This window comes from Heptranchias perlo, chromosome 5 (genome assembly GCF_035084215.1).
Source record: "Heptranchias perlo isolate sHepPer1 chromosome 5, sHepPer1.hap1, whole genome shotgun sequence".
Lineage (NCBI taxonomy): Eukaryota > Metazoa > Chordata > Chondrichthyes > Hexanchiformes > Hexanchidae > Heptranchias > Heptranchias perlo.
This window is the reverse complement of record NC_090329.1, coordinates 11,838,442-11,865,217: the sequence shown is the minus strand read 5'-3', so window position 1 is coordinate 11,865,217 and position 26,776 is coordinate 11,838,442. Positions and strand designations below refer to the sequence as shown.

The 26,776-nt window shown below is 43.2% G+C and overlaps 1 protein-coding gene across 3 annotated transcripts in view; it reads left to right on the top strand.

The window, feature by feature from the left end:
* Window positions 1–26,776, top strand: part of myom2b (myomesin 2b) — a 154,830-nt gene that overhangs the window by 64,109 nt on the left and 63,945 nt on the right. For 2 of the 3 annotated variants that reach the window (XM_067984018.1, XM_067984016.1), the window contains exons 14-23: window positions 2,520–2,647; window positions 4,629–4,812; window positions 7,346–7,520; window positions 7,852–7,973; window positions 9,544–9,561; window positions 10,455–10,642; window positions 15,937–16,063; window positions 19,089–19,267; window positions 20,934–21,048; window positions 24,830–24,986. In XM_067984018.1, coding sequence (XP_067840119.1) covers window positions 2,520–2,647; window positions 4,629–4,812; window positions 7,346–7,520; window positions 7,852–7,973; window positions 9,544–9,561; window positions 10,455–10,642; window positions 15,937–16,063; window positions 19,089–19,267; window positions 20,934–21,048; window positions 24,830–24,986 — 1,393 coding nt within the window. The remainder of the gene's footprint in view (window positions 1–2,519; window positions 2,648–4,628; window positions 4,813–7,345; window positions 7,521–7,851; window positions 7,974–9,543; window positions 9,562–10,454; window positions 10,643–15,936; window positions 16,064–19,088; window positions 19,268–20,933; window positions 21,049–24,829; window positions 24,987–26,776) is intronic. The other variant, XM_067984017.1, reaches the window with a different exon arrangement.

The following is a 26,776-nucleotide window of genomic DNA, read 5'->3' as shown; positions in this document are numbered from 1 at the left end:
AAAGTTGCAAAAGTGAATATATATTCTCCCACAATGGTGAAGGGTAAGCAATGGCAACGAGAAAGAAGGCAGCAATAATAAAGTTTTGATGAAGTTGAATGTAAAATGGAAGGCGATGATGAAGATAGTAACATACTGGTTTGGAAACCCAAGATTGCCACACCTATCCACCGAAGGCATGACATGAGGCAAATTTAAAACAGCACGCTACTGGACCCGAGCTTGCACTCTGCACTCAGTGCATGTGAAACAGGATATCTGGAACAATCATTTTGCGAATGGACCATGATTTTGCGAATGGGACCTAATACCTTGCAATAAAGTTTGTCCCAGTGACAAGAATTCTAGTTGCCGGGAGTGTTAGCCTTAGTAGCAATGTGCTATCTCCTTCTGCCTCTTCCTCTTTTGCCACTTATTCTTTTTATATTTGCAATATATGTTCATGATGTTGGACCTTTACACTCACTTCCCTCTTGTCGGGGTTGTCTGGATTTCTGACCTAAACCTTCAGGCACAGCAGTCCTATGTAACATCTAAGTACCAATATGCTACATCAGATCACAAATAGCGTTAACTTTTTAACATCATTTGACAAAAGTTTATTTTCTAGCTGCACGTGTTAGAACATCAATAGGCGTTTGGGAATTCAACAGAGCGAGAGCTCGATTTTCAGCCGCACTGTTTGAGAAGGCATCTACTGTAGATTGGGTGTTTGCCTGCAGTGAAGAGGCTGTCTAGAGAAGGTTGTTCTTGTATGCTTCCTACTGTTTAACTGACAGCAGGCCCTTAGACCTGGTCTCCCAGAAGTTGAAGCACATCCCCTATGGAAAGATCTAAGAGGGAAGAAAATAAGTAAAAATACAGTACCCTTTATTGGAGGCAGCATACCCTAAAAATAGTTTAATTTCTTATTATAAAGGTAGATATGAATTGCTCCCCGAATCCCTTCGTAGATTGAATGGTGTGATAGTGAGCAATACAGAATATGAAGGTTACAGGTTTGATCCCTGTGCTGAGTTGAGTTAGCTGATCTTAGCTGGAATGATGATGGAGGTTCTATACTTGGCCTCAACATCCTGAGCTAAGGAAGGGTAAAAGATCAGAAAGGCCTTTGCTCTCCAATGCTACCCAGTGGCCCCTGCTGGAAAGAACTTGGCCCTGGGTTACCGTGGGGGCTCTCCCCATAACTTCACCGGGATATCGGCAGAACTTCCGGACAAATGGCGTAAACTGCTGCCAAAGATACCGCAGGAGATCGGGAGAACCCCCGTAGATGTTCAGGGCCCTTGTGCATTGATGTTTGTGAGGACTGGATCGGCCTTGGCTCTGCTGCCCCTCATAGTCTAAAAGCTTGTCGACACTCACTGGAACTATAACTCCATCATTAGTCACCTTTTGGGGAGGAAGAGATTAAAAAAAATGCCTTTAGTTTGTAATATTACCCTGTAATTTTATTCAACCTTAGGGCTGCAATTCAAAGCCTTTTTCTCCAGTCCCATGTTTGTTTTAACTAAAAGTGATCAAGTGTGAACTGTTTAGGACCACAGGAACAGGAGTAGGCCATTCAGGCTCTCGAACCTGCTCCGCCACTCAATTAGATCATGGCTCATCTGTATCTTAACTCCATCTACCTGCCTTGGTTCCGTTACCCTTAATACCCTTGCCTCACAAAAATCTATCAATCTCAGTTTGTTAGTTTGCTTATGTATAGTAGTAACAATACACAGTGAGACTCTGGGGCCCACATTGACCGCCTGATATACCGAAGCTGCGGCGTGGGGCACGTTTTTGGACCTTCTGTGAAGTAGTAGGTGTGAGCGACAACCGAATGGACGAATTTTACTTCCTTATTTTCCTCTAAATGTTATATATCTGCGACCCTGAGTAATTTTTATGTTGACTCATAGCCAATATTTGGAGTACCATTTACCTGTTGAAAATCAGACACATATTTAGAATATCAATTGATAATCGTCATGCATTTAGCACAAAAAGAAAAGTGATCCAGTTAGGTTTGTTTGTTTACTTATTAATTCCCAGTCTGAGTATCTCTTCTTACCCCATCTCTGCTAAAGGCACTGATGCATGCTGAGATGTGGGTCCATGGATGTCAACGGTCCTCTCACCCAAGTAATTCTTCATAGATGAGCTTGAACGGTTGGCCGCTACTGAACTGTTAAGGACATCACAACAAAAATCTGATTCTGTCTTCAACCGACCTTCACAGACAAGCACATCCAGCACTGGTCACTGAACAGTGATCAGGAGTGGGGTGTCTGGTAGATTTTTTTCTTCTTAGTCTAATTGTACAAGTCTACTGCCAGGCCAGTTGAGATCAGCTCAGTAAAAACCAGAGAATGAGTCTGGGACCTTCCCGGTACGTATGGTTTAGTGTCACAGCGGTGTTTCTTTTCAGGCAGTGCTATCATCTACATGCATCTAGTTTTTATTAGAGTTTTAGCATGGAGGTTAAAATCCTAGTAACAGTAATCCATTTGTCTCTTATCTCTATTCCATAGAGGACGTAAAAGCCCCAGGGCAACCCACTAATGTGCATGCAGCAGAGACCAGCAGGAATTACATTGTACTCAGCTGGGAACCGCCTGAGCCCCGTGGCAGAGAGCCACTGAGGTACTACATTGAAAAGGTATAAAACTTCTGTTTGTACTTTCGCCAAAAGTTTTTGTAATGATTTAAGTTTTTAACCAATTTTTATAATATTACTTCCTGCCATACAAAATTAAAATATCATATTAGATCAAAGTAACTTTCGAATAATCAATCTATAACTTGACAGTAAAATAAAAATTACATTTGTTGAAAATGGATTTTGCAGATTGAAGATCCAGGGAAAGAGGCTGCAGTCATTGCAAAAAGAGGCTGCAGTCATTGCAAAAAGAGGCTGCAGTCATTGCAAAAAGTGGCTGCAGTCATTGCAAAAAGAGGCTGCAGTCATTGCAAAAGAGGCTGCAGTCATTGCAAAAAGAGGCTGCAGTCATTGCAAAAAGTGGCTGCAGTCATTGCAAAAAGAGGCTGCAGTCATTGCAAAAGAGGCTGCAGTCATTGCAAAAAGAGGCTGCAGTCATTGCAAAAAGAGGCTGCAGTCATTGCAAAAAGAGGCTGCAGTCATTGCAAAAGAGGCTGCAGTTATTGCAAAGGGGCTGCAATGCCAAAGCACTGCAGTCACTTTCCACTGCAGTGGAAAGTGACTGCAGTGCAATGCATTACAACACAAAGGAACTGTAGTACAAAATAGTTGAACTGGGGCAGAGATTGGACCCTGCTGTACTCTTTTTTCAGGTGCAAAAAGCACCAATTATCCATTATTGTTGCCCATGGCCCAAGGGCGCTGGAAATATATTCTACGCCATATTGGGTCGAGCGATCTTCTTCGGACACCCAAAACTGGTGTTGGGACCCTTGCATATGTTAATGAGGGGCCTAGCGCCTATTTCAGGACTTCTCCCAGAAATTCGTTAGGACTGAGCAGAGCACGCGCTGGGCATGCTCCTCTCCGGTGTCCTCAGCGGCCTACCCAAAGGTCCTTAAAGGGACCGCTGGAGGCCGCCGCAAGAAAAGTAACTCTTTTTTCTTTTAAACTAGCCTTCATCTGGAGTTGGGGCGAGCAGGAGTGATCCCCCGGCTCCAAAGTACTACTGTTGGCCATTGACAGCCTGCGCTCACCCCCCTCCCGTATTCCTCCCCACTCACAGGACTTACCTGAGGGCCACCGCCGGCAAGGCTGCTTCTGGAACCAAGATTGGCATGCACAGCTCGCTGGAAAAATGCTGATGAGGTCCAAGGCCCAATTTCGGTCGAGCCTTGAGCTTGAGGCGCATGCTGTCAGCACACTGACCATTCTGCACCTGAAAATGGGCCGAAATGAATTTCTAGCCCAGTGTTTAGGGGGTGTGGTGCAATAGAGCTGCAGTGTGTAGGGCCTCTGTATATGGAAGCAGAAGAGTGATTCCCTTCTGAATTATAAATCTACATCTTACAACTCCTTTATGGAACTCAATTTATAATTCATGTCAAACATAGTTCTTAATGTTCAGTTTTAAAGTTGCCATGCCCCAAATTGTTACCAAATTAGGTATCGGCCTTGGCTCAGTGGGTAGCACTCTTGTCTCTGAGTCAGAAGGTTGTGGGTTCAAGCCCCACTCCAAGACTTGAGCACATAATTTAGGTTAACATTTAAGTGCAGTACTGAGGGAGTGCGCCCTTGTTAAAGGTGCTGCCCCTTAGATGAGACGATAAATCAAGGCCATGTCTGCCATCTCAGGTGGACGCAAAAGATCTCATGACTCTATTCAAAGAAGAGCAGGGGAGGTCTCCTGGCCAACATTTACCCCTCCACCGAAACAGATTACCTGGTTACCTTGCTGTGTGCAAATTGACTGCCGTGTTTGCTACATAACAACGGTGACAGAACTTCGAAACTAATTCATTGGTTGTAAAGTGCTTTGGAACGTGACAGCTGCTATATAAATGCAAGTTCTGCACAGCACAAATATTATTTGTGGCTCCCTGACTGACAGAAAAAGCAAGTAAAATGCTCTGTCCGTAATGCAAGTCTCCAAATGATTAACCAGACAGTTTTTGTAATAAAGTTCCGTTTTCTCTTTCAGACCATGGCTGGCAGCGCATCCTGGCAAAGGGTTAATGTAGAGATTGCTGCAAGATCCCCACGCTTCGCTATATTTGACTTGGCTGAAGGAAAATCCTATGAATTCCGTGTTTATGCCGTTAACAAGTTTGGTATGAGCGAACCATCGGTGTCCACTGGACCGGTGGTGGTTCAGGACCGCATTGGTAATTCTTTTGTTCAACGCATAGTAAATTTTATTGTGGAGTTAGTATTACAAACACATGCTTTTCTCTTCATGTATATCTTGAAGAATACATGCAATGCGATCATCTGTGCTCTGCTAGACCACTAGAGTTGAACTGTAAAGATTCATTGCCCTCAGGCTCTTGTTATGACAGAGTGTTGTCCTTATGAAATAATTGTTTGGTCGTGCATTGTCTGTTTTTAGTGACAATGTCCTATATTAGAGCAAAGTGTAATTATAATGAATATGAACAGTCCCTTTTTGATGGTTCTCAATTTAACTTGACCATATTCTTCGAACCCTGCTCTCTTCAGATACACATTCAGTTATCTCCTAAACCCATATATTCTTCGGCTTCAATGGTATTCTTCAGCAACTTGTTCCATAACTATTATTCTTTGAGAGAAAAGGTTCTGCCTAACTTCCCTTCTTAGTCCTAATTTTAAATTAGTGTCCCTGATAAGCCAGATAGAAAGATTGCTTGCACCAACCGTCAAATCCTTCATAATTAATGAAAACTTCATTGAAGTCACTTCAAATCCTCCTGTTTTCCAAAGAAAATAAGCTGCTGGTTTGGGAGATTGTTTGTTGCATGGCCACCCAGTGTAAAATGTCACGGTTTAATGCATCTACTATAATTTATGATCATTCCATAAATGGAGGCTATATCTGGGAAACAGTACGATAGGATAGATAACGCCACATCTGAGCCTGACCCAGCTCACTCATCAATGGCAAAGTTACAACAGCGCTCAGCCTCCTGGTAGCATGTTTTCAACTGAGTAAATAATGAATTTCAACACTTATTGTTACATTTCTTTAACCCAGGAAAATCAGTTGAAGCTGCTTTGTGATCCGTCTGATGGCGTTTGGAGATACTTACCTGCCTCAAGTAGCCACTCTTTATATGTGAGCTTCAGCAATGACATTTTTGACTGTAGGCAGCATCACAGCCAAGCCTAGTCTTGCCCTCCCGCCATATTCACACCCATACGCTTTCCAGGAGGAGTCACTGCATAGTGATTAGAAACGGGAAAACGGGCTTCCCTCAATCAGGGGCACTGGCACTAATTGTAATACAAACATACGAACAATGACGGAAAGGGAAAGACCCCTTGGTCCATCCAGCCTGTCCCGCACAATTGTGAAACCTTGTGTATCACAACATATACACTCCCCACCCCACCCGAAACCATGTGATCTCCTAGGAGAGGCGAGAAACCAGTTAAAAAAACAGGCCAATTTGGGGGGGGAAAAAATCTGGACAATTCCTCTCCGACCAACTTAGGCGATCGAAACTAATCCAGGAGATCACCCTGGCCCTGATAATTTTATGCTGCACCTATCTTTTGTACGAGGTGATCTCTTCCCCTGCCAGAAACAGGTCCAGCTCTCGCTTGAAGGAATTCAGTGAATCGGTGTCCACCAATTCTGAATACCTGCTCCAGCTGAGATCAGTTAACTCGGTACAGTCCAGGGATTGAATCCAATACCCTGTTGGCCTTTTTGGCTTTGTAACGCAATGGGTATTGCACTTACTAGTTAAACTGTTGGAGGTGTCAAGTATCACTTTATCATTATATCTTTAAAACAACAGGATCTATAATTTTGTTTCTAGGTTTCTTTTATTTGTTCTTGGGATGTGGGTGACACTGGCAAGGCCACTATTCCACCCCTCGTGCTCCTGAGAAGGTGGGGATGGGCCTTCTTCTTGAACCACTGCAGTCCTCGCAGTGCTGGTGCTCCCATGATGATGTTAGACAGGGAATTCTGGGATATTGACCCGGCGACGATGAAGGAGCAACAAAGTCAGGATGGTGCGTGATGGTGTTCCCACGACATCGCTGCTCCTGACCTTGGTGGTAGGGGATGCAGGGGAGGGAGGTGCTGTCAGAGTTGCTGCAGTGTATCCTGTAGCTTTTACATTCTGCAGCCACAGCGAGCCAGTGGTGGAGGGGGTGGATATTGAGTCCAGTTTCAGGGACACTGATCAAGCAAACTGCTCTGTCTTGGATGGTGCTGAGCAGCTTCGCCACTCCAGGTGAGTGGGGAGTCATGCTGCTGACTTGAATCTTGTAGATGGAGGAGAGGCTTTGGGGGGGGTCAGGAGATGAGTCACTCGTCACGGAATACCCAGCCTCCATCCTGCCCTTGGAAGCCATGGTGTTGATACAGCCGGTCCAGTTAAGCTTCTGGTCAGCGGCGACCCCCAAGATGTTGATGGTGGGTGACTTGATGATGGTGATGTGATTGGAGGAAAATAGCTGGGCTTTCTCTTGTTCGAGATGGCCATTGTCTGCCTTTATGTGGTGTGAATGTTACCTGCCACTTGGCAGCCCAAACCTGGAGGTTGTCCAAGTCCTGCCGTAAACTGTGCTGCTTCATTATCAGAGGAGTTATGAATGGAGCTGAACACTTATAAAATAGTCCTTCTTGTCCTAGCTTGAACTCTTTTAATTTCACTTTTATATTGTAAATTTGTTTTAAGTTGTGATTATTCTTACCTTTTTCAGTGATTCCATCTCCGCCTGGTGTTGTTCGATCTACAAGAAACACAAAGCATTCAGTTATTGTGCAGTGGGCAGCATCAAAAGCTGCCAGTGAACTGATCGGCTACTATATCGATTCCTGCCTGGTGCGAACCAATGATTGGCAACCATGCAATCATAAACCTGTAAAATACACAAGGTCATTCTCGCAATTCATTGTCTTCAATTTGTAGGAATAAAAAAAATAACATTTTGCTTTAAGTTAGAATCCCACCACATTTCACTAAATCAACATTGTGTGTTGCAGTACATAAGATTTCCTCTTAAAATAATATATAGGTTGGCTGAATGGCTCAGTGAGTTTATGCTGGATCCCTACTGACCCCCAGTTAGCCTTGTAAGGGGCGGAACCTCTGCCTGCCCTTTACAAGTGCTTTACAGTCAATGAAATACTTTTGAAGTGTAGTCACTGTTACAATGTATTTGCTTAAACTGAAGAATTACTGTCACATAATATTTTTCCCCATTAGATTTGTTGTTCATGGTCTAAAGACTGGGCACAAGTACATCTTCCGTGTGAAGGCAGTCAATGCTGTGGGAATGAGTGAGCTGTCCCAAGAATCAGAGCCCATTGTTGTCCAAGCCGCTCTTAGTGAGTATCCATTCCTGATTCTCAAACAGTTTATACATTACAATAGTGGAAATACAGAGCACAAGGCTTGAAACCGTTACTGATGCAAATAAAGACTGGGGTTTAATCATTGGAATAATGGTTTCCTGATGGATTTTCAGATTTAAAACATTTGAGTGTGCAAGAAAAATGTAAAATATCATAATTTCTGGTTGTATGGATGTCTGAAAAACAAACATTAAAGATTTTTTAATACCTACAATATTCAAGTACAATTAGATCACAATGATCCTGCTACCATAGCCCAGGACTGGAAGGGACACATCAACTCTTGGGGAGAGAAGTCAGTAAAGCATTGGTAGTCGAGTCATTTGTTTTCACACTTCTCAGTTAAAGATATTAACAGCCTTGTATATAGTTTAAGGTTTAAGCTTTAAACCATCAAAATACATAAAGGTATTAATCCCTCATTGGGAAGCATGAAAAAACAGATTAAACACATAACACCAATGCCTCCATAATTTGTAGAAAACATAACAATGCACAGAAACAACAGTACAATTTATCAATAGATTATTTGAATATTCACGATCCACACTTGATTTGGCCACAACGGGCGGGGGGAGGGTTAAAATGGGGAACACGTCCCCAACCCACCGCGAATGCGCCTGTTGCCATTTTTACGACGGCAGGTTTTGTGTCATGCGAGTGCCCCGCCGTCGAGAGGCTAAACACTTCATTAACATATTTAAATCAGGCTCCCGCAGTGTGATTGGGAGCCTGATTTAAATTTAACAGTTGCCGGCTGGGTTTCCCATGGCTCATGAAATGCACGCTCCCCACCTCCCCATAAATATCGGGGCCATGATGCTGGGAAGGGAAGCAATAATATCCTTTGAAGGGTAGTTTACATATTGAAGAGGGAAGCAGTAAGGTCTGATGAAAAGCAATAAAAAGGAGGAGGTAGCAATATCGGTTGCTCGAGGAGTGTGGGTACAGGAGATGGAAGTGGCCATGTCACTTTGTGTAATTTTGTATTTTTTTCTTATACTCTATTTTTCCCAAATTACATATTAATGTTATCCAGATAATTTCTGTATTCATATATTTGGGTAAAATTGACCCAGACTTGACAAATCCTTCAAATTTGAAGCCAGTCCTTATTTTAATTTTACAAAAGTATTCATTTATGCTTCACTACATTTTGAATGATCTTCAGATATAAATCAGAGAAATTGCCTTGTCAACTTCTTATATCTGAAGATTATTCAAACTGTAGATGGTATAGTGTAGAAATTACTGTGGGTGATAATGGCTGAAAGCTTAGAGTATTCATATAACATTCTTCTGTCAGCTATTTTAATTGACGTATTAACCTGTTCATTTTAAGTGGATAAATAGGTCAATTTTAAATGGATTAAGTCCTTCATTAAAATAGCAGATAGGAATATTACATGAATATGTTAAGCAAATGTCTGCTATTATTGCTAAAAAGTAATTTCTCTCCTTATGCGTCGTGGAGTCATTTTTTAATAGTATGGATGTTAGTTCTGTGCTTTATCTAAATGACTTTTTTATATGACCATTTTAGGAGGAGGTATTCCTCATGGTAGGTACTGGAGCATGTGTGAAGCAATCCGTCACATTTGTTTTCGGCTAACACCATGTTGTTTCTTTAGCGGATCAACATATTAACATTCCCACTGCGGTGCTAGTACATGTGCACAGTTTAATGCTCACTCCCTATTAAACGTAAAATACCAGTGCTCTAATTGTGGAACAATTAATTTTTAATTTTCACGGATGACCTCTCACAATTGAACTTAGATCCATGAAATAGTTATTAATTACAGTTGTTATTTAAAGCCTCATAGATGCCAGTTATACCATACAACCTGCACTGATTGGTTTTGCATCGACACAACACTCGGGTGCGAAGCTGCCAAGCTCACAGTGCTTCGTGTTTTAGGAAGCAGTTTGTGTTTTAGGAAGCAGTTTGAAGACTCCTCCAGAAGGTGGAGGCTTCACACTGCTTTGGCTGCAAGGTGAAATTTAAAAGCAAACCTTTTAAAGTTACTAGTTAACCTTTTTAATGCTAGCAGAGGCCAACTGTCCCATCCTCCTGACATTAAAATTTAGAGAATATTTGGAAACCTGTGAGCAGAGCAGTGCTCTGTTTTCTTGACTAGACGATAACGTAGAGCCAATAGTATAACTTGAGTCTGTCAGTTCCGTATCACTCTACTTCACCACTCTAATGCATTAGCAGTCGTATCACGATACCCTAAAAATCTAAAGTAAGTTATTCAAAATACAGTGTATCAAGTATGTACGGAATAATCAAAAATCACTTGATTGTGCTTGTAATTTAATTAGCCAGTTATATAGTAATTTGAGCCAAGGAAAGGCTGGTTATTTTTTGAAAGCCATTGGGACTTACTGGGTGATATCTCCAGATTCTGGAGTCAGGATTTACATCCCTCAATCTTTATCTCCCCATAGCTGGCCCATCATCACCATATGGTATAACTCTCCTCGACTGCGCAAATGACTCCATGACCCTGGGCTGGAAGGAACCAAGATTCACCGGTGGCTCAGATATCACTGGATACTACGTGGATCATCGTGAAATTACTGATCTGCATTGGCATGAAAGCAACATTAAAGCAATCACTGCAACAGTTTACAAAGTTAGTGTTATGTTCAATATTTATATGAATGGGAACAATTTCCCACAAATGTGAAGAGCTTTTCTTTGGGATATGAACAGTTTCCACTAGCCAGTCACCAAATGCAAAATCCAAATATCTCCTAATCTGTTGGTAAATCACACAGAATGGAACTTTTGAAATATATGCTGTTGAAGTTAAGAATCTTATGGCCCAGATTTTGCTGAAAAAATAACAGCATCTGAACAATGTGCAAATCGGCCAGCAACTTGTGACGAGGAAGAGATTCCTCGTGAATTGTGAATTGCCACAAGTTGCTGGCTGATTTTCGCCGCTCTGCCGTTAGCTTTGTGAAAAAGGCATCTCGCCCTTAAACTCCCCGTGATTTTCATGAAGTTGCTGCATTGCACATTAATTGCCCATTAAACTCATCACAGAAAGTTAAGTCTAGTAATTAACAGCGTAAGTACCCTTTTAATGACATGATAATTGTTAATGACTGCCAATCAACTTCTCTTGCCCAGAAAGTGAACTATTACAAGTGTGGAGTCTCATTGTGAATTGTTTTAGGAGATTTTAAAAATGTCAAATTTTTAATTTTTTTTCTCACTATTCCTTTCTATCTCTTTTTTCTCTCTTTCTTAACATAAGAACATAAGAAATAGGAGCAGGAGTAGGCCAATCGGCCCCTCGAGCCTGCTCCGCCATTCAATAAGATCATGGCTGATCTGATCCCAACCACAAATCTAAAGAACACAAGAAGTAGGAGCAGGACCCGGCCACACAGCCCCTGGGCCCTCTCCGCCACCCACAGGGCATTGACCGATCCGAACTCAGCTTCATGTCCAATTTCCTGCCCGCTCCCCGTAACCCCTAATTCCCTTTACTTCTAGGAAACTGTCTATTTCTGTTTTAAATTTATTTAATGATGTAGCTTCCACAGCTTCCTGGGGCAGCAAATTCCACAGACCTACCACCCTCTGAGTGAAGAAGTTTCTCCTTATCTCAGTTTTGAAAGAGCAGCCCCTTATTCTAAGATTATGCCCCCTAGTTCTAGTTTCACCCATCTTTGGGAACATCCTTACCGCATCCACCCGATCAAGCCCCTTCACAATCTTATATGTTTCAATAAGATCGCCTCTCATTCTTCTGAACTCCAATGAGTAGAGTCCCAATCTACTCAACCTCTCCTCATATGTCCGCCCCCTCATCCCCGGGATTAACCGAGTGAACCTTCTTTGTACTGCCTCGAGAGCAAGTATGTCTTTTCTTAAGTGTGGACACCAAAACTGTATGCAGCATTCCAGGTGCGGTCTCACCAATACCTTATATAACTGCAGCAATACCTCCCTGTTTTTATATTCTATCCCCCTAGCAATAAAAGCCAACATTCCGTTGGCTTTCTTGATCACCTGCTGCACCTGCATACCAACTTTTGAATTTCTTGCACTAGGACCCCCAGATCCCTTTGTACTGCAGTACTTTCCAGTTTCTCGCCATTAAGATAATAACTTGATATTAAGATAATTCTTAATCCAATCTTTCTTTCCCTTTCTATATTTATCTTTCTGTACCTGATTTGACATTGAATTCACCCACTCTATTTCACCCTCCTTCTCAGCCTTTGCTCTGTTTATTTCTCAATCCTTTAATCTCATTGATTAAGGAGATACACTGTTTGTCCCATCGTTTACCAAGGTCCCAGATGTCCCGTTGTCCGTTACCAGCAACTTTATGGGAAAAAATTTTTAAAACATAAACGTGCACGAACAAGTCTAACTAACAGGGCACGCTGCCCTGCTCCAGCAGAATCTGGGCCATTATTTCTTTATGTTAAATTGTGCATTTCTGATATTTAAGACATGATAAAACTGTATTATCAGCAACATCTTGCCTGGGCGTTAAGCATTAACTGGGCGGAGTGCAGGGAGAAAAATTGTGCAGGAAAGATCATAGACCTGTAATAGAGAATGTCTGGTTTTCCTGCCATTTTAAATGAATGGAACGAAGATTGATCAACTCCATTACAGGTGTTTGACCTTCCCCGCCTAATTTTGCTTTTTGCATTTCTCCCAGGTGATGCTCAAGTAGTGAAGACAAACACTGACCCTCTTATGTATACTTTGCCATGGTATTTTGCACTTTCTCTTGTCTTGTGCCTGTTAACATGAAACATATACTTGCAGTGCTCAGTATGGCAGAACAATGTGAGCAACCTTTTCTCACTGAGCAATAATATTTTATTAGATATATATATATATATATATCTTTTAAATTTATAAAACCCTGTATAGTGTTGGATTTCTCTACTACTGTTAGTTCTACTCAATTTGCTTAATGCTTTCTAGGGAGGGCTGAAAGTCAGTCCAGTGAGAGATGACTTAGTCACCAATGAGACTTCAGTGTTTCTGTGGCAAGGAATGATTGTCACTGTTAAAACCTCACTGACTCACCAGTGATGGTCTTTCCACTGAAGGAGCACAGCTTAGCTACTGTCCATTAGTGTATAGGTTCTATGGGGGGAAAATTCAACTTTTGTGAAGTGCAAGTGGGCAGTCGTGGATCGGCCACATCCACTCAACCTGATTTTTCTTTCTGTTGAAGTCACACTGCTCGGACTGCAGCAGTTCAAGAAGGCGGCTCACCACCACCTTCTCAAGGGCAATTAGGGATGGGCAATAAATGCTGGCCTTGCCAGCGATGCCCACATCCCATGAACGAATAAAAAAAAAAATTTGAAAGGAAGTTGGGTGGGGTGTATAACGGGCGGCTGATCCGCTACCTCCCATTTTGAGTCCCCACTAAAGTTGAATTTTACCCCCTATAAGGTTACAGTGCCTTCGTATATGGTAAAGGGATTGTCTCGTTTTGGCCTTCCTATATGTAGGGACGCTTACATCCCACACTGTAAACATTGGCGAAGGCTAAAGGTGATTCAGTAACCCTACTTACAAATCATTTAAAACTGTGGATCAATTAAAAGGTTTATTAAATATGTTTTACAGTGCATTTTGAAGGAACACAATGGAACTGATTTTCCTGGCCTCCCTCTGCCTGGACACTAGACAGGTGTATGCTATACCTGCACAGGCCCGGGTTCACCTGAATGTTATGAGCCGGTTCATTATCATGGCCCAGTCACACCTCTGCCCCTTGGTAGGGTTTTGTGCTGACATTGAGGGGCAGAAACCAGAGTACTGCTGCAGGCCTCTGGCTGCTGTTGGAGAACAACAGTCAAAGGCCTCACGGCCTGAAAAAAATATTGGCCATCAAGTTCTGGCCCCTTCAGAATCCCTGATCGAAGGGGGTCATCGGCAGATTGTCCAACTCTGCCTCCTTCAGATACCCCTGAAAATGGGTGCGCAACCAATGAGAGAAGGGGAAATTGAGAGACAGAAATGCCCCCTCTGCCTCATTTACGTGACATTGTTGGGCCTGTGTCTAGTGCAGACGCAGGCCCTGCTCTGTCCCAGGAGAAAGCCTCGGAAATCCTGGGGCAACACGAATGGGGTAGAGACCAACACCTTTTTCCTGGCCTTTGCACCCAGGAATAGGTGTTCCTGGGATCAAAGGTTCCAGAAAATCAGCCCACTGTCTCCAAATATTTACGGACATTAGCACATTAGTGTTCTGCATTCTCTGAAAACCAACAATATTTCAGCTCGCATTGAGAGGCCCCCATATTGATTGTTTACAGCTTTCATAAGTATATTTCATATTTTTTTATAAGTATTATGAAGCTAGCAAACGTCTTTCTGCTGTTGAGAGCAGGATTTTCTTATTATAGATCATAATAAAGGTTCAGATGAAGAAACCTCTTCAGCCGATTTCATCTCATCCTTCCAGATTACAAACTTACCATTTTCCCGTTACAGCATCTTAAATGAGTCCAGCATTTTGGCATCAATTATTCTTCGTGACACGTTCCAGCTATTGGACACCCTCTGTGTAAAGAAAAACTTCCCGATGTCTGTCCTAAACTTGCCTTTCCCAATTCTGGACCTGTGCCCACCTGTGCTGCCCTCTTGTAAAAGTATTGTCTTGGGTTTACTTTCTCTATCCCGTTTAGTATCGAAAAGGTCCCCTCTGAGACATTTCTTTCCGAAGCTGAAGAACCCCAGCTGATCAAGTAGTTCTGATGTGGAGATGCCGGTGATGGACCGGGGTTGACAATTGTAAACAATTTTACAACACCAAGTTATAGTCCAGCAATTTTATTTTAAATTCACAAGCTTTCGGAGGCTTCCTCCTTCCTCAGGTGAACGTTTTCCAACAACGTTCACCTGAGGAAGGAGGAAGCCTCCGAAAGCTTGTGAATTTAAAATAAAATTGCTGGACTATAACTTGGTGTTGTAAAATTGTTTACAATGATCAAGTAGTTCCTCATTGCTCTTCCCTGTCACATCAAGGATCAGCCTTATTGTTTCCTCTGCATTGTCTTTAAAGCCTGGATGGCCCCCATATGTCGAGGTGATTGGAACTGTACATAATACTGCAGGTGCCAGCTGACCAGTGTACCGTACCACCTCAGAATGACTGCAGAATACTTGAGCTCACCTGATTTAGTAATAAAACCCAGCAGCCTATTTAAGTTGTTTGGTGCAGCCTCGTGCTGTTTAGATACGGGCCGGCAAATTCCTCAGAGCTAGAAGTGCGATGGAAACCCTGTTTACGTGAGCAGGTCCAAGGAATTTCCAAGCCAAAGTGAGCAAAGTGAGAATTCTATCTTGGCAAGTTCCAACCCACCCATACTTCCTATTGTTACTTCCAATATGCAATACTTTTCATTTGCCCATATTGAATTACTTGCCAGGAGCAAACCATGTTGAGTTCTCATTGTAAAATCTTGGCTGTGCCTTCAGTCTATAGACCCCCGTAACTTGGCTGCAAATTTAACTGCTTTTCACTGTGACTGTGATTCCAGGTCACTTATGCATACCAGGAATAGGGGCCCTGGGAATCAATATAATCAGCAAACGTCTGTCCATATCTATCCCCTTTTCATTTCTGTTCACTTTCTCTTTGTTGACCTGGAATAAAACAAAATGAGGTTGAATTTATGCAGGGATTCTCCCAATCGACCGTTGTAACTTTCGCTGTTTACACCGTTTCCTTGGAGTTTCCGTGAATCTTCTGCTGAATTTATGGCGGACAGTTGGGAAACCCCACCGTGAAAATGAATGACAAATTATTTGTTTGGAGAGTGCAACACGTACTACAGTATTAAGATTTCTTTTAAGCAGTTTGAAGTCTAGTGTAACAATCCATGGCAGTAGCAATGTTGATGGATTCTTTCCTTTGCTGTTCCTTAAAAGGTTGAAAATCTGAAAGAAGGCTCTTTCTATGAGTTTAAAGTCAGTGCTACGAATCTGGGTGGTGTTGGCGTCCCTTCAGAATCCAGCCGGCCTTTCAAATGTGAAGCATGGACTATGCCACAACCAGGTAATAGAATTGCCAGTGGCGTGTCATTATTGACACAAGTCATTCATAAACACAGATAAATACTAAGTCACTTAGACTAGGCGTACATGTTCATTTGTAACCTGCTTTGCAAAAGAGTTTGATGGCAGCATTAATTACATAGAAATACATAGAATTTACAGCACAGAAACAGGCCATTCAGACCAACTGGTCCATGCTGGTGTTTATGCTCCACACAAGCCTCCTTCCACCCCTCTTCATCTAACCCTATCAGCATAACCTATTTCTTTCTCCCTCATGTGTTTATCTAGCTTCCCCTTAAATGAATCCATGCTAGTCACCTCAATTTCTCCTTGGGGTAGCAAGTTCCACATTCTAATCACTGCTGGGTAAAGAAGTTTCTCCTGAATTCTTTACTGGATTTATTAGTGACTATCTTATATTTATGGCCTCTAGTTCTGGTCTCCCCCACAAGTGGAAATGTCTTCTCTACATCTACCTTATCAAATCCCTTCATAATTTTAAAGACCACTATCAGGTCACCCCTCAGCCTTCTCTTTTCTAGAGAAAATAGCCCCAGCCTGTTCAATCTTTCCTGGTATAACCTCTTGGTATTAAAGACATAGGCCTCAAAATTCCTGAGGCTGGAAAGATGGAAAGCCTGATTTCCGCCTGGATCGGGAGGAGCTGGTTAGGCTGAGATTCTGCCCCATTCAGATGGCCCTTTATATTCCAGTGGAGGAGGGCCCTGGGTGGATTTTCAGTAGGACATGTTGGGGGGGGATTGCCGAGCTACCGTGGGAATTCTGCCTTTACCGCCTTGAAAGGTCCCAGTGGAACTTAGGCCAGCTGAGACCTGGTGTAAGTCTCTTTGAGGTCTTCTGAAAGGCCCCAAACCTTAGTTAGACTGAGGTGATTGATCCCAGAGGAGTTTGATTATCTTGTCTGGAGTTAAAATTATTCCTTTTAGAACTGAATACTTCAAAAAGAGAAATATTTTCTTGGGCCCTGTTTGGACCTTGGAGGGCCTCAGGTGGAGTGGCTGTGGCCTACTTTGGCCTAGCAGGGTGGATCGGGTCAAATGCTGACAGTGTGCCCTTGCAGGCCCTGGTGGTTTGCCCCATCCGTGCTAATGATCTCAGGAACTCGGCTCGGGGCTAGGGTGGGTGGGGATTCCACTCCGCTGCACTTGTACAGGTGGAGTGGTCCTTCGGGAATTCTGGGACCGAAGATTCTGTCACAGGAAAATAAGCGCTGCATAAATACCCGGTTTAAATAATATTAAAGGGGAGAGGGTTTATATTTTACTGATTTTTCAGAGTGCTATTAATCTTTCCAGTGTTGTGGACATGCTCACTTGTCCAGGTGCTGTTGGACCCAAGGGATAGCAGTTGATTGCCTCATTTAGCAGCCTGTTACGTTTTTGATGGGTAAAATCATGTTGATGATCGACCTGGCCATATTTACAATGTGATGATGCCAAAGCTTCAATGACTGTGCTTTTGACTGGCTGATAAAAGGCCTTATAGATAGTTTTCGGCCACTGAATAATGATTTGTTTTTAAAGTTTGCTTCCACTTCCAAAATTGATGGCAAAAGAACCAGTGTAAGTAAAATATTCCAAGGTTTTTTTGTGCGTGGCGGGGAAATAGTGAGAGAAAGTAGGATATCTTAGAATAGGTAGAAATTAATAATACTAAAATTAAAGAAATGATAGAGGTTTTCAAAATTATGAGTGATTTTGAGAATGTGAATCTTGAAATAGTGAAAGGCGTTTCCACTAGTTGGTGAACTGGTAACTCAAGATTATCACAAGGTGAGTGAAAGCACAAGTTGGAAGAGATTTTTCACATGGAGGACTATTAGAACTTGCTTTGGTACAAGTGGCTATTGAGGTAGAGAAAGAAGCACGATATAAAAGGGAATTGGATAAGTATTTGAAAAGGAAGAATTATAAAGATACAGAAAAGGGCAGGGAAATGGGAGTAGAGTAGATGGCTCCAGTTGAAGAGGTAGCATTGGCACAAGTATGATGGGCTGAATGGCATGAGTTGTAAATTCTACGATTCTATGAAATAAAAATAGCCCAGAGAGCATGGGGGGAGAAAAATAGAGAATGGGGGAGTGGGAAGGGGAGAGCAGGGACAATGGGTGAAATGCAGCTTTTATTTTTATTTGAAATTATACTGTAAGGTCCTAAAAAAAAAAATGGGGTTCTCCCAGTCTCCTGATTTAATTTCAGTGGGAGATCGGCGTAAACCCCAGAGAAGCAGGGTAAATGGCCATCTTAAGCCATTTCCACCATCCTTGCTCTGAGAAACCCCTGCAAAATCTCCAGGCAAAAGTACTTATTTTTGTACTGCTGTGTTAACATTACAGTGAAACAGCTATTCTTGCATTTGAGCTATAATGGTGTCTGAGGACTACTGATGAGTGTAATATTTAGTGTTGGTTTCACTGTGACAGTGTGTGAACTGAAAACTTGGAAAATGTTACAGGGCTGGGTGACATAGCTCCCTGGATCTGTGGACAAGGGGGAAGTATATTGCCCTGAATTATTAAACAATATTGGGCCTGGATATTTCAGCCCTCTCCTGCCCGAAAATGTGCACGCGGCAAGCTTGGGTGGAAAGTGAACTCGGGATCACGCTCTGCTAAGTCTCTGCCCCTACATTAGTCTGATGACGTTACAACAGTGACTACACCTCAAAAGCCCTTCATTGGCTGTGCAGTGCTTTGGGACATCCTGAAGTCATGGTAGGCGCTAAGTCAGGGGCTCCCTTATGGGTGAGCACACCTCCCCACCTGATTTTCCTGTAATCGCTGTGCCCAGGCAATCCAATAGACCCAGGCACAAGATCAGGAGAATCTGCTCTTTAGTGACTGAGACGCTTTTGTAACAAGGAATGTAGGTGTCACTGCCGACCTTGCTCTCACCTCTACATGCTTTTAACTCTGAGCATTGCTTCATTTAGTGCAGGGCTTTTCCAGAAGTCACGACACTTGATGACAATAAGATGTCCCTCTTACTTTCTGTATACTTCAGGACCCACTTATGACTTGACATTCTGTGAAGTAAGAAACCATTCTCTGGTGATCCTGTGGAAACCGCCGATTTACACTGGCAGCAGTCCTGTCACTGGCTACACCGTAGATATCTGTGAGGCAAGCTCGGAGGAATGGAGAACTGTGACGGAGGAAGCAGTAACGAATCGGTACCTGAAGGTTAGCAATGAATCTACCTTGCTATTATGTTAAATACCTTAATTTACTTTGATAATAAAAATATTTATGCTTCAGTTGGAATGCTACAATTGGCCCCAAAGTTCCTGGGCTAAGGTAGCCTGTGTTTCTGTTCCTGATCGCTATCCAGTGACCCATGCTGGAAAGTGTGTGGCTGTCACCCGAGGAAAGGTTAGCATGGTTGAATAGTTGGTCTAAGCTTGTTGTCTAAGTTTATATATGAAGAATGGCCACCTGGGTGAGCTATCACAGGGGGCTGCCAGTGCCTCTAGAACTGTATTCCAGCAAGAGCCAGCTTCAGGAGAGGAAAGGAGAAAATTGGGGGGAAAAAAAAATCAACATCAAAAACCAAACTTCACAATTCTACATAAGAAATAGGAGCGGGAGTAAGTCATGAGGCGCCTCGAGCCTGCTCCGCCATTCAATAAGATCATGGCTGATCTTCTACCTCAACTCCACTTTCCCGCCCTATCCCCATATCCCTTGATTCCATTAATGTCCAAATATCAGTCTTGAATAAACTCAATGACTGAGCATCCACAGTCTTCTGGGGTAGAGAGTTCTAAAGATTCACAACCCTTTGAGTGAAGAAATATTTCCTCACCTCGGTCCTAAATGACCGACCCCTTATCCTGAGACCATGACTCTTAGTTCTAGACACTCCAGCCAGGGGAAGCAGCCTCTCAGCATCTACCCTGTCAAGCCCTCTCGGGAATTTTATACGTTTCAATGACATCACCTATCATTCTTCTCAACTCCAGTTCTGGAACTTGTTCTTCAATAAAGTTCATTTTTGTTATGATTTTTTTTAAAAAATCATAATTTTCCCCCTCCTTCTTCCACTCCTCATCTCACTGAGCCATGGGTGCCAGCTGTCCTCTGGTGCCTGAGTGACCATTCTTCATCTCGTGAGTCTAGACAAGGATGCAGGCTGTTCGACCATCGGGGAATCACAAACAAGCCCAAACCTGTCATCACCTAGCCACATGCGCACTTCCAGCGAGCGGGAGTCCTGGATGATTTTCCCTTTGCTAAAATCAGGCATTGCGACTGAGATCAGCCAACAGTGCACGCTGTCAGATCGCACTTGGGATCTTCCTGATCTGCAAGGCTCAGCTACTCGGTTCTTTGACCGGCTGATCCTTGAGGGGACCAAAACCTCAGTTTCTTTACAGCAGTGAGCCCTTGACTGGGCCGTTACTTCAGACCTCTGAGATGGGTTGGGGTTTGAAGCATTGAATGAGAACTGAAATGATGCTGCCCTGTCTCTACACTATGTACTCCTGTAGAAGTGGGCCAGGCTGCAGTGCACAGCAGATGCAAGGTCCTTAGTGCCCACCAATCAAAAATTGTTGGTTACAGTGGAGTTGCCCTATACAGTGTATACTTAGTCTCACTAACTTCAGTTCCATTTTCATCAGACATACATCCACTTTTTAAAGGAATTGACCCCAATGGCATTAGCTGCTTCTTTTAATAGGAGCCTATTTTATTTAGTCACTATACTGCGGAGGATTAAAAAAAACTCTTCTACTCTCTAGTCTGACCTAAAGCTCGCTCGTTATTATATAAAGAAAAGAACAAAGTAACAAAAAGTTTTCTTAATTCTGTTCGAGTTACTGGTTTCACTTTGTTGTTATCTTCGCAGATTACCGAGTTGGAGGAAGGAAAGAGCTACATCTTCAGAGTCTGTGCAGTGAACGTAGCTGGTGCAGGCAAGGCTTCCGAGCCTTCTGAACCTGTCCTCATTCAAGCTAGGCCAGGTACACTCAAATGAGCCATTGCTTGTTACTGACAGTGTTGGGTAAAAGGCCACTTTGTACTTTGTACTATGGTATCACTGCTCCACATTGCAGGATGCACTTTTTGCTGCAGCACTCATTTGAATTAAACAGGAGTAGGCCATTCGGCCCCTCGAGCCTGCTCCACCATTCAGTGAGATCATGGCTGATCTGATTCTGGCCTCAACTTCACTTTCCCGCCCTTTCCCCATATCCTCTGACTCCTTTGCTGATCAAAAATTTGTCTAACTCAGCCTTGAATATATTCAATGACTCAGCCTCCACCGCTCTTTGGGGCAAAGAATTCCAAAGGTCCACAACCCTCTGAGAGAAGAAATTCCTCCTCATTTCCGTCTTGAACGGGCAACCCCTTATTCTGGGACTATGCCACCAAGTTCTAGATTCCCCCATGAGGGGAAACATCCTCTCAGCATCTACCCTATCGAGTCCCCTCCAAATCTTATATGTTTCAATAAGATCTCCTCTCATTCTTCTAAACTCCAGTGAGTATAGACCCAACTTGCTCAATCTTTCCTCATAAGAAAACCCTTCCATACCTGGAATCAACCTAGTGAACCTTCTCTGAACTGCCTCCAATGCAAGTATGTCCTTCCTTAAATAAGGGCACCAGAACTGTACTCTAGGTGTGGTCTAGCACCCTGTACATTTGTAGCATGAATTCCCTGCTTTTATATTCCATCTCCCTTGAAATAAAGGCCAATATTCCAATTGCCTTCTCAATTACCTGCTGCACCTGTTTGCTAACTTTTTGTGTTTCATGTATGAGGACACCCAAATCCCTCTGTACGCAGCATTCTGCAGTCTTTCTCCATTTATATAATATTTTGCTTTTTTATTCTTCCTACCAAAGTGGATGACTTCACATTTTCCCACATTATACTCCATCTGCCAAATTTTTGCCCACTCGCTTAACCTATCTATATCCCTTTGCAGACACTTTGTGTCCTCCTCACAACTTACTTTTCTACCTATCTTTGTATCATCAGCAAACTTGGCCACAATACCCTTGCTTCCTTCATCCAAGTCATTGATGTAGATTGTAAATAGTTGAGGCCCCAGCACTGATCCCTGCGGCACCCCACTAGTTACAGGTTGCCATCCTGAAAATGACCCTTTTACCCCAACTCTCTATTTTCTGTTAGTATGGATAGAGGATTGGCCAACAAATATATTACCCCCAACACGTGAGCTTACCTTGTGCAGTAACCTTTTATGTGGCACCTTATCGAATGCCTTTTGGAAATCCAAATACACTACATCTACTGGTTCCCCTTTATCCACCCTGCTCGTTACTTTCTCAAAGAACTCCAATAAATTTGTCAAATACGATTTCCCTTTCATAAAACCATGTTGACTCTCCTTGATTTTATTTTGAGTGTCTAAATATTCTGCTGCTACTGCCTTAATAATCGATTCTAGCATTGCTGCAGGATTTGCTCAGGGCAGTGTCCTAGGCCCAGCCATCTTCAGCTGCTTCATCAATGATCTTCCCTCCATCAAAAGGTCAGAAATGGGGATGTTCACTGATGATTGCACAGTGTTCAGACCTTCAGATAATGAAGCGGTCCGTGCCCGCATGTAGCAAAACCTGGACAACATCCAAGCTTGGGCTGATAAGTGGCAAGTAACATTCACGCCAGACAAGTGCCAGGCAATGATCATCTCCAACAAGAGAGAGTCTAACCACCTCCCCTTGACATTCAACGGCATTACCATCGCCGAACCCCCCACCATCAACATCCTGGGGGTCACCGTTGACCAGGAACTTATCTGGATCAGCCTAATAAATACTTTGGCTACGAGAGCAGGTCGGAGGCTGGGTATTTTGCAGCGAGCAACTCACCTCCAGACTCCCCAAAGCCGTTCCACCATCTTGGCACAAGTCAGGAGTGTGATGGAATACTCTCCACTTGCCTGGATGAGTGCAGCTCCAACAACACTCAAGAAGCTCAACACCATCCAGGACAAAGCAGCCCACTTGATTGGCACCCCATCCACCACCCTAAACATTCACTCCCTTCACCACCGGTGCACTATGGCTGCAGTATGTACCATCCACAGGATGCACTGCAGCAACTCGCCAAGGCTTCTTCGACACCACCTCCCAAACCCGCGACCTCTACCACCTAGAAGGACAAGGGCAGCAGGCACATGGGAACAATACCACCTGCACATTCCCCTCCAAGTCATACACCATCCCGACTTAGAAATATATCACTGTTCCTTCATCGTCGCTGGGTCAAAATCCTGGAACTCCCTACCTAACAGCACTATGGGAGAACCTTCACCACACAGAGACTGCAGCAGTTCAAGAAGGCGGCTCACCACCACCTTCTCAAGGGCAATGAGGGATGGGCAATAAACGCTGGCCTTGCCAGCAACGCCCACATCCCATGAATGAATAAAAAAATTTTTTCCCAATGACAGATGTTAGACTAATTGGCCTATAGTTACCTGCTTTCTATCTCCCTCCTTTCTTGAATAGGGGCGTTACATTTGTGGTTTTCCAATCCACTGGGACCTTTCCAGAATCAAGTGAATTTTGGAAGATCACAATCAATGCATCCACTATCTCTGTCGCTACTTCTTTTAAGACCCTCGGATGCAAGCGATCGCGTCCAGTGGACTTTTCAGCCTGCAGACCCACTAGTACTTTTCATAGAATCATAGAAAATAGGAGCAAGAGTAGGCCATTCGGCCCTTCGGGCCTGCTTCGCCATTCAAAATGATCATGGCTGATCGTCTAACTCTGTACCCTGTTCCCACTTTTTCCCCATATCCCTTGATCCCTTTAGCATGAAGAAATATATCTAGTGATAGTGATTGTTTTTAGTTCCTCCCCTTTGCCCCTTGATTTTCTACTATTATTGGTATGCTTTTAGTGTCTTCTACTGTGAAGACAGATTCAAAATATCTGTTCAATTCCTCTGCCATTTCCTTGTTTTCTATTATTATTTCCCCATTCTCATCCTCTAAGGGACCTATACTTACTTTAGCTACTCTCTTCCTTTTTATATACTTGTCAAAGCTCTTACTGTCAATTTTTATATTTCTTGCTAGTTTATTCTTATAATCTATTTTCTCCCTCTTTATTATTTTTTTAAGTCATCCTTTGCTGGTTTTTGAAGTTTTCCCAATCTTCAGGCTTACCACTAATCTTTGCCAAGTTGTATGCCTTTTCTTTTAACTTGATAACATTTGTCTTCCTTTAAGAGGAAAGGGGAGGGGGAACTCCAGGAAGAGCTTTTAGTTCAAAGTACTCTCTGTATTTATGGAAGGAAATAACAAGACTTGCCAGAAATTTATTTGATGTTATTTTTTAAAAAGTGTCTCAGTTGCAAATGAGGGCAGGCGGGAAGTGGGGGGAAGCACTTCAGACTAGACGAAGGGCTGCTCTTGAGCTGCTTGATCCTGGGAAACCATGCTACATACTGGGACATCTGTATTTCCAGCCAAAAGCATGGCTTTGTGAGGTTGAGCAGCTGTGATCAGTTTGAAGTCGTGTCCCTCACTGTTTGCAGCGGAAGTGTTCTGAGACATTTCCCGTTATTGATGTCACCAAAGTGTCCTAGCAGCGAGCGAGGAGCTACCCAAATGTCTCGCGTCAGTTAAGAATGTTATTTTCTTTTATTAAACGGGATAGCATTTTGAACATAACGTGCTCCCCCTTAACAATACTTCTAATCATATAATCACACTAATAATATCGTAACTATTTCTTTCTCTTGACTTAAACTTTAAGGAACCAAGGAAATCACTACTGGTGTCGATGCAGAAGGCAACATCTACATGAGCTTCGAGTGCCATGATATAACAGATGCCTCCCAATTTGCTTGGAGCAAGTCCTATGAGGGAATAACTGACTTATCAAAGTTCACCATTGAAACAGAGGGTGAAAAGTAGGTAGATTAGTTTTATATATTTTTAGGTTATTGGTGTTTTCCTTTCAAGAATCCGAGCATTCATGGTTTTCATGCTGCATTGAAACACCATGTTATTCCAGGTTGAGTCTGGTATGGATCCAGCTCCCCGATGGCTCATTGGATAGGTGCACCTGTGTGTTGCAGTATTAAACCATACAGACTAGGAAAGCACCAAATTCGATCCATGCCATTGCTGGGCCTGTGCATATTGCAGCCCCTCCGCCTCACAGGGAAAGCCCCAAACATCCTGGGGCACCTTAAAAGGGGCAGGGATCCAGCATAAGGCATCTCTGACCCCATTTCCCAACCTTCTGCCGGATGAATAGGAGTTCCCAGGGCCAAAAGACAGGAAAACAGGGCCTTCTTTTTTTGGTGAAAAGCTAACAGTAGCAAGTGCATATTTAATATTTTTGCAGATATTGCAACATTTTGGAGGATCTCCCTGATTTTTTTTTTATTCATTCATGGGATGTGGGCGTTGCTGGCAAGGCCAGCGTTTATTGCCCATCCCTCATTGCCCTTGAGAAGGTGGTGGTGAGCCGCCTTCTTGAACTGCTGCAGTCTCTGTGTGGTGAAGGTTCTCCCACAGTGCTGTTAGGGAGGGAGTTCCAGGATTTTGACCCAGCAACGATGGAGGAAGGAATGAAATACAATTATTACAATGTTTTTGTCGTTGGTTTTATATAGTTTTAAATGGCTAGAGCTACTCAGTATTAGAAATGGTGTCAGCTAGCTGTGAATCTCGGCTGTCTTTCTAAGCATTCCCTTTGTTCTATGGTGACGTGGATGGTTAATGCAAGCGGTTGGTTCAAATACAAACAACCTTCATTACGGTTACATTGATAATGAACACTCTGGCCCCTAAATTCCTAGGGAGGCTTGCGAGGGGCGGGTAGATCTAGGGAGGAGTGGAACTTCTGCCCGCCCAGTGTTGAAAGTCCCCCTGTCTGTCCTAAATTCTTGGGTCAGGGTAATTTAAATGTTCACGGTGCGTACCCTCATTGTTTCCGGTACATACCCGGGGTACCCGTCTGACTGACTGCGGGGGAAGAATTCCACCACAACAATTTGCCACAGCGCCCGTGGTCTTGCACGGCTCTGGAAGGGAGAGGACTGAAAAACTCCTTTCCTCTGCTGGTTTTGGTGAAACCGATCTGGCAATTGTTTAAAGACCCCCCCACCCGCCCCCACCTTCTGCCCCACAGCCCTAACAACACTGGCCGTCAAGGACTCACAGACAGCCCTGGCATCCAATGTTGCGAACAGGAAAAACAGCCCATTTTCCTCACACATGCCATTGTAAGGTAACTGCCCATTTGCAGCCGAGTGTATTATGGGCCCACCTCTGAAAGTACTGTGATTTGTGATGGGGCCATTAGGGTCAGAACCCTGGCAGATCTGGGCTCCACCCACTGGCACTCCATTACAATACTTCCCTCCCCAGCCCCAAGAATTTTGGGGCTCCTGTATTAAACATTATTCAAAGACTTGAACAATTGCGTTCATCCTGAAGTGATGGGCCAGACTAATGTGTAATCTCTGTTTGTTGATATGTTAAGATAATCTAGTGGATATTGGGAAAAGTAACAGGAATGAAATACAATTATTACAAGCCATCACCCCATTGTGTACCAAGATATGAAGGCTGTCAACAGTTTATTGGCTTGACTTCTTCAAAAATAATTCAAAAGAAATCAATTGGATAAATGCCCCAGGGCTGGCTCTGATTTGTAGTTCAACAACAACTTTGCATTGATATAGCGCCT